Source organism: Cyphomyrmex costatus, unplaced genomic scaffold, assembly GCF_001594065.2.
Source record: "Cyphomyrmex costatus isolate MS0001 unplaced genomic scaffold, Ccosl1.0 scaffold302, whole genome shotgun sequence".
NCBI lineage: Eukaryota > Metazoa > Arthropoda > Insecta > Hymenoptera > Formicidae > Cyphomyrmex > Cyphomyrmex costatus.
Window position 1 is genome coordinate 1,301,794 of NW_017277148.1, and position 9,116 is coordinate 1,310,909.

The following is a 9,116-nucleotide window of genomic DNA, read 5'->3' on the forward strand; positions in this document are numbered from 1 at the left end:
ATTTATTTTCTGTGATTTTTCTTGCACCAGAACAGTCTGATATTTGTCGAAAGAGCGAGAAATATCAAACACATACCTATATCATTTTAAGTTTCAAAAGTGTACAATAATTCAAATATAAAAAACAGACTTATAAACTTACAAGTAAGAAACAGCGCAGAATTCTTTCATGTATGGTAAATTTGATGTTTTAAACTCTATCGGGTTTTTAAAACCTAATAGTATTAAAACTCTAACTTTATGAAAGATTAATGTAACAACAAAAGTTTCTTGTTTGGTCAATTAAATACTTTGAAGAATTTGTAAAATTAATACTTTTCTACTAATGTAGAGTAACTTTATAATCTCAAGTTAACTTATTCTTCATCTTTTTCTAATTTTTTGAACTAAAAAAGGATAAAAGTTAGTTGGACCCAGATTAAAATTAAGTTGTTGCATTAATAGAAACGGGCAGAAGTGAATTGTATCTAAAAATTGATTTCCTGTGCAGTTTCGCATTCTGTAATTACTTGCATTGAATATAAGTACACTCTTAAGTAATAAAATGCTAAAATGCAAAATATAATAAAGAACCACCAATAATAATATTAAAAAAAATTATAATTAATTTTTAGATATAATTTTTAGATTATGCTATTAAGATACATATTATGCAATTGATATAAGATTCTGCACATATAATTAACATATAAGAATTCTTAATTTTCAATCAAGAATTTACAAAGCCATAAAAAATAAAGCATGTAATTAACCGATCGTGAAATTTTACAGAGGAAAGATTAGTTTTACGATATTTTTTGCATACTTTTCTTTGACTCTAAGTTCAAACTTACTATTCTTGTTGCAATATCGTCCTTCAATTTTACACCATTCTTAATTGATTCTTTATTAAGTTTTGTTTCTAAAATTTCTGTTGCCTGACTGCGTATTTCATTCCATGAAATAGCAATATCTTCTTCCCGACATGTTCGGCTGCAAACGACGAATCTAGCCACAAGTTTATGATGATGCGTGCCGGCGATGAGATAAACCTTTTTCGTAGCCTGTAGACGCTCTAAGAGTTCCTTTGTTAAACTGTTATCACCCTAAAGAGAAAAATAATCTTATAAATGTAGAAATCTTTGAAATAATTTGCGGTTAATTTATAATTAAAGGTGTAACACTAATCAAAATTCTAATATTACATAAAAACATAATTGATAAATTAAACATACACGAGGGAGATTAATTAATTATTTGAGTTAAATAGAAATTTATAAATATACAAAAATAAAAAGTCTATTATTAAAGATAATGTTTAATTTATATACATACATATACACTGGGCAACAAAATTAATACAACACCTGTTACACTCTACAAAAATAGGTAAACTTTAAGATAGGATAACTTCGTCAAAAATTATCGTATCGAAATGTTTAAAAAAGCATTTTAAAGCTTATATATTACTATAATATATAAAATAATTTTTAATAAATTTGATAAAAAAACTTGTGTAAAAAAACATATGTACCTTGATACGAAAACAGACAAGACCCATTATGACTTCAGTGACTATCTCGAACCTATCATCCGACCTGACATATGTTTCGAAAAGATGTGCTAGTTTTATGGAATATCTAATATGTTCTTGAAGACCTTGTACTCCATAAATGCGCATGACAAACCATAATTTTAAAGAACGAAAACGTCGGCCCAATGGTATCTGCCAATTCTGTGTATCAGAAAATTTTAAATAAAATGAAGAACATTTTTAATTAAATACATTTAATGATACTTCAATATTTTAAATTGTTAGAAAATCTATTATGACAAGAATATTATGTTAGTGATAAAGTCTTACTCTATAATCCGGTACCAATCCTTCTTTGTCGTGCGAAAGATATATTCTATTAACACTAAACGTTTCTACAAGTCGTCTCGAGTCTTTTACCCTAAAAGTAAGAACAATAAAATTTTTATAAATATAAATTTATATTCCATAAAACATTACCATAATTTCTGTTTATAAATTTTTATTTTACATAAGTGAACTTATTTTTATTTAATTTGACAAATTGTTTAAATTTTATTTTCCTAAAATCATATATATATATAATATTGAATATTTTATAAATTATCTAAATTATATATTTACTATATTAATTTTGTTATTATAGAGTATACAAAAGATATTCAGAAATTTAAAAAGTATTTATTTACTACATGAGAAATATGGTAAGAAACTAGTTAGAAAAAATTCACAAAGACAAAACTTAAATAATTTGACTAAATTATTTTTACTTATTGTTTGTAATGCTATTAATATACATACCACATTACTGAAGCATCAAAATTCGTAAGTAACCACTTATGCGCGTTTATATTAAAAGAATCCACGTATTGAATGCCGGTCATCAAATATCGAAATTCCGGACAAATAAATGCTGCACCTAAATTAATAATATTAAATAAATTAAGAAAATCAATTATGTTATTACATTATATAATAAATGCAAACTACTGCAAACTTGGCTGGTAATTAATTAAATAATGTGAATCCAATATCCTTTCTCTTTAATAGTTAATTCAATAATAGTTATAATTTTTCTTATTATTATACTTTAACAATTGACGTAATACATTATATCAAATATATAAGACAAAAAGATAAAAAGTTAATGAAAAATATAGTTATTATAAAAAAAAAATTGCATTATATTTACCCGCGTAGGCTGCATCAACGTGCAACCACATATCATATTCTTTGCATATTAGTCCTATTTCGTCGATATTGTCGAAGGCACAGGTGCTAGTAGTTCCTAAAGTAGCGACGACATAACACGGTATAAGGCCTTTCTCCAAATCTTCCTGTATCGCTTTCTTTAAAGTTTCTCCGCGCAGAGAGCACTTATCATCCACTGGTAGCAACCTCATTGGCAGTGATCCTAAAATTCCTGCTTTTTCCACTGAAGAATTAGATTGATCTAAATGTGTAAAAAAAAAACATATTTATAAAAATATTCGGTATAGAACTGGCAAAAACGTAACTTAACGTACTTAATCTGTAGAATATAAATCGATATACCTAATACAATTTAATTAGACTTGTAATATTACACATACATTTTTTTTTGTGTCTCAAAATTCTTTTATTTTCATTAATACTTACTGGAAGTATATGAGACTAGTTTAGATCTGATGTGATCCTCATCTGTTTCTGGATGAAGTTGTTTCATTCGACGCACTGTACGTTCTTTCGCAGCTAATAGACATATGAATGTACATTCACTAGCAGACCCCTAAAATTAATAAATTAATTAAAATGTCATTATATTTTTTAAATGTTAATGAATATAATATTAAGTATATTAAAACGTATAATATTTTATGTATAATAATAGTATGTTAATAAAATTAAGATATACAAAGTAGGGTTCAATGGAAAATATATGTAAAAGAAATTTAATTAAAATATGTGTATATATATAATAATCTTTGACAGAGATTGCTTAATACTATATAATATAAAGGGGTTGCTTATATATAAAATACATATAATATTAAAATGCTACAAATTTTATTTAAAATTATGATTTTTAATATATTTTATCAATAGATAGATACTTTATTGATTTCCTATAAAGATATAAACAATTTATGTTTCATAGTAACAATTTTTATTATTTATTATTAAAGTATTAAGAATGTTTTTTTTTTTTAAGATAAACAGATTTTTATGAATATATTTTTTTATGGTAATTAAAAGCAGTTAATTATCTTTTTGTTCATGGTATATTAATCAAAATGAATACGGTAGTCTAAAAATATGACTTCCGCTGGATGAAAATTTCCGTTTGTCCATTATTTTTGTGATAATTTCCAAAATGAAAATATAGTTTCGCATTAGATTAAATGTACAATTTCTTATTAGATTAAAAATATTCATGTAATTCTATGCACTTTGTTTAAAAAAAGGAATCTCTGATCTCATTATGTATAAATAATTATATGTATTATTGCTATTACCTGGATGACTCCTCCACCTGTTCCATTGCTACAATTCAAAAACTCGCTAGGAAGCCCTAACATCTGTCCAAGCCAATTGCACGTAATGACTTCGAGCTCGGTGCAAGCTGGAGATGCTATCCAGCTGAAACCGATACATCCAATCGAAAAAGTATTTATTTACTACATGAGAAATATGGTAAGAAACTAGTTAGAAAAAATTCACAAAGACAAAACTTAAATAATTTGACTAAATTATTTTTACTTATTGTTTGTAATGCTATTAATATACATACCACATTACTGAAGCATCAAAATTCGTAAGTAACCACTTATGCGCGTTTATATTAAAAGAATCCACGTATTGAATGCCGGTCATCAAATATCGAAATTCCGGACAAATAAATGCTGCACCTAAATTAATAATATTAAATAAATTAAGAAAATCAATTATGTTATTACATTATATAATAAATGCAAACTACTGCAAACTTGGCTGGTAATTAATTAAATAATGTGAATCCAATATCCTTTCTCTTTAATAGTTAATTCAATAATAGTTATAATTTTTCTTATTATTATACTTTAACAATTGACGTAATACATTATATCAAATATATAAGACAAAAAGATAAAAAGTTAATGAAAAATATAGTTATTATAAAAAAAAAATTGCATTATATTTACCCGCGTAGGCTGCATCAACGTGCAACCACATATCATATTCTTTGCATATTAGTCCTATTTCGTCGATATTGTCGAAGGCACAGGTGCTAGTAGTTCCTAAAGTAGCGACGACATAACACGGTATAAGGCCTTTCTCCAAATCTTCCTGTATCGCTTTCTTTAAAGTTTCTCCGCGCAGAGAGCACTTATCATCCACTGGTAGCAACCTCATTGGCAGTGATCCTAAAATTCCTGCTTTTTCCACTGAAGAATTAGATTGATCTAAATGTGTAAAAAAAAAACATATTTATAAAAATATTCGGTATAGAACTGGCAAAAACGTAACTTAACGTACTTAATCTGTAGAATATAAATCGATATACCTAATACAATTTAATTAGACTTGTAATATTACACATACATTTTTTTTTGTGTCTCAAAATTCTTTTATTTTCATTAATACTTACTGGAAGTATATGAGACTAGTTTAGATCTGATGTGATCCTCATCTGTTTCTGGATGAAGTTGTTTCATTCGACGCACTGTACGTTCTTTCGCAGCTAATAGACATATGAATGTACATTCACTAGCAGACCCCTAAAATTAATAAATTAATTAAAATGTCATTATATTTTTTAAATGTTAATGAATATAATATTAAGTATATTAAAACGTATAATATTTTATGTATAATAATAGTATGTTAATAAAATTAAGATATACAAAGTAGGGTTCAATGGAAAATATATGTAAAAGAAATTTAATTAAAATATGTGTATATATATAATAATCTTTGACAGAGATTGCTTAATACTATATAATATAAAGGGGTTGCTTATATATAAAATACATATAATATTAAAATGCTACAAATTTTATTTAAAATTATGATTTTTAATATATTTTATCAATAGATAGATACTTTATTGATTTCCTATAAAGATATAAACAATTTATGTTTCATAGTAACAATTTTTATTATTTATTATTAAAGTATTAAGAATGTTTTTTTTTTTTAAGATAAACAGATTTTTATGAATATATTTTTTTATGGTAATTAAAAGCAGTTAATTATCTTTTTGTTCATGGTATATTAATCAAAATGAATACGGTAGTCTAAAAATATGACTTCCGCTGGATGAAAATTTCCGTTTGTCCATTATTTTTGTGATAATTTCCAAAATGAAAATATAGTTTCGCATTAGATTAAATGTACAATTTCTTATTAGATTAAAAATATTCATGTAATTCTATGCACTTTGTTTAAAAAAAGGAATCTCTGATCTCATTATGTATAAATAATTATATGTATTATTGCTATTACCTGGATGACTCCTCCACCTGTTCCATTGCTACAATTCAAAAACTCGCTAGGAAGCCCTAACATCTGTCCAAGCCAATTGCACGTAATGACTTCGAGCTCGGTGCAAGCTGGAGATGCTATCCAGCTGAAACCGATACATCCAATCGCGCTGCTCACAATATCAGCGACGAGAGACGGATAAGAATTACCAGTTGGAAAATACGCGTGAAAGTGCGGCGAGTTCCAATGTGTTACCTGCACATATTGATGAAAGTGATAAAATTTATCTTTTTTTCTTCAAAATATTGTATAAAACATCAGTTTTTTTCTATAAATCTAGAAAAATTTATTTTAATATTGCAAAATAAATTACAAGGCTATTTTCAACAAGATTATCGCAAAGAACAAATTGCTGAAAAGTAACAAAAAAGAAATTAATTTTAAGTAATACAAAACAATAGTATTTATTCTTTATTGATTAAATTTTATTAGTTTTTCTTTTTTTTACTTATAGTACTTTTTTAAATATATTATTTCTAACTATATATTTCAAAATAATTAATTATTTTTTTTTATTTTTCTGAATAGAATTATATTTTTATTAACTTTAATATAACTCTCTATTAAATATTAAAATTTACTATTACATGCAAGTTTTAAGTGACATAACAACATTCTTTATATAAAGAAAATATTTAAAAAGAATTAAAAATTTACCCCTGGCATAATACATCTTTCCACATCTTTGAGTACTTCCTGCCATTTTTCGGATTTTTGCGGTGCTTCTTTAGGCAATAACTTACTGAGATAACCTGGTTCCACATCTGGCAATACGTTTCTGCTTCTCACAGTATCGGTATAATTCGCAACATAGTCTATAGTCGCTTTGGCAAATTCCACGAATTCCGCTGAGTCCATATTTTTTAAATTCAAGAGCACGCAACGCCAATCGCGCTGTAATCAACGAGTTGAAAAATCTGTATTAATTAATATTTTTGCAATATGAAAATAATGAAAAAAATTGATCTGCAACTTTGAATTTGACGTTAAAATTAAACTTATGCAGTAAATTTCTATCTTGCGACCGCGATTTGTATGTAACTGTACTGTGTAAACATTAATATATAAATTTTATGATAGCTATCAAGATTATTTTACTTTGATTTAAATTTTGTTAAACTTGTCAATTTGTATAAAACAGTTTTAAAACTTTGAATAATTTATGTTACATTAGCACTTCTTTTGAATCAGTGTTTTTTTAACTTTTAAAAATAGAAAAGTGAAGATTAAAAGATCCATTTCCAATAAGGAACTATAACTGCTAAAATCTTTTGAATATTGTTCAAGATTATGATTTTAACAACGTGTATCCAGATCTAGTATATTGGAGGTGCGTTCTCCGATCGTTATTTTTACCAAAAACGCAGTCCTATTACAAATACAACATTCAATCGCACCTTTACATTTTTAGTAAAAATTAGCATAAAGCATGAACACAATTTTGTTCACTATTACATTATGTACTAGAAACAGTTAATGCGCAAATGCTTGGTAGCAAAACTATATTATATCAAAGTAGCAATGGTAATCTTCGAATTAAATAACATTTTGTTATTTTTAACACGTTTGTTACTTATCTGAAAAGAACCACCTTCAAAAACTAATTTTACAAAAATTATTGATCGTCCCTAAAAAGAATTAAGTTTAAAAAATGCAAACCAACACTAATAATATAAAATAATATCTTTATATTATAGTCACAACTGTACAGTTTCACATTTAAAGCCCGACTGGTTTGCTCGCTATAACTAAACTTATTAAACGTAAACAAACAACACAGATTGCTGATGTGTAAGAGATCTATAATCTTTTGCCAAAGACCTTATCACACATCATGAAGCATCAAATGTTAGTTTTCATGTATGTCAAAATGTAAATCAATCCACTTCTATGATTGAATGACTTAATTTTAAAATAAATAACATCTGTATTATATTATAATATATAATATTTACAAATAATAAATTAAATTTTAGAGTCAACATATATTTATATATTTCTTTAAATACTGAGTAGGACAATGGTGTAACCAATACAAATTATAAAAATTATTAAAAATAATTTAAATTAAGTATAACTTGACATTATAAATTTAATAACAAAGAGAAAAATTTTTCGTACAAAATCTAAGGATTTTCTAATAAAATCTTGCGATATTTTCTATTTTCAAGACGAATATTTTCATTTCTAAATATTTATTTTATTTCTATTCATATGATTCATTGTGGAACTTGTACCTTTACGATCTACACGTCACTTGTTGTACAGAACAGCGAAAATTCACTATGTATACACCATAAACATCGTCTAGCAGTAATCTTTCACTTAAATCCGAGACTCGTATCTCGCTGTCACCATCAAACACAACGCAATAGCGACAAAAATTTAACTAATCGATTTGCACGACTCGAGATAAACGCACGAGCCGATGGATGATTCGGAAGTGTTTTCAGTTGAATACCGTCCTCTAACATTAAATACCGCCACCCAGAAAACTTTCACTTGCTTTCTCCGTAATCATACCAAATTTGCCGAACGAGTAAGCGATTCTTCTTTAGTGCTCTAAAAATGTTCTTTTGCTTTAACTGATATTTTCCTTTAATTAAACGGTTGTTAAATTTTTTAATTCTAATTGAACGATATATAAGATATAAGATAATTTATAAATTTGCAGTTATATTAATTAATTGTAAGCTCTGTAAGAATAAAACAAATTAGAATAATTGAAGGGTTAAGAGCACACCGACCCGCACTTTAATTTATTGACTTACAAGATTATGACAAAAGAAAAACGAGAATACCACGATAAAGCAATAGATTTCCAATAATTTTGTTATAATATATTTTTTGTAACATTAAGAATGACCCGATCGACGTCGAAACGATTGTAATTATTTTTGTTATGTTTTTAAATTAAACGTTCTTTATTATATAACTGGATCTTAGCTCTTTAATTGTTCTAATTTATTTAATGAATTGTATGTACTATGATATTCATCATAAGTTATAACGTTTTTTTTATATATAGAGTTTATATTTATTTAATTTAAAATATTTTTTGTGTAAAATTATGTAATTTTGTATATATATATATATATAT

General features: G+C 26.0%; 1 protein-coding gene across 1 annotated transcript in view; it reads right to left on the bottom strand.

Moving 5' to 3' along the window:
- Window positions 1–785: 785 nt before the first annotated feature.
- Window positions 786–9,116, bottom strand: part of LOC108775612 (aromatic-L-amino-acid decarboxylase) — a 9,096-nt gene continuing 765 nt past the window's right edge. Inside the window, exons 2-9 of the mRNA XM_018542029.1 lie at window positions 6,674–6,910; window positions 5,978–6,211; window positions 5,121–5,250; window positions 4,675–4,935; window positions 4,284–4,401; window positions 1,844–1,934; window positions 1,514–1,714; window positions 786–1,085 (exon numbers count right to left, since the gene is read on the bottom strand). Of these exons, the coding sequence (XP_018397531.1) occupies window positions 786–1,085; window positions 1,514–1,714; window positions 1,844–1,934; window positions 4,284–4,401; window positions 4,675–4,935; window positions 5,121–5,250; window positions 5,978–6,211; window positions 6,674–6,874 (1,536 nt within the window). The 5' untranslated portion in view covers window positions 6,875–6,910. The remainder of the gene's footprint in view (window positions 1,086–1,513; window positions 1,715–1,843; window positions 1,935–4,283; window positions 4,402–4,674; window positions 4,936–5,120; window positions 5,251–5,977; window positions 6,212–6,673; window positions 6,911–9,116) is intronic.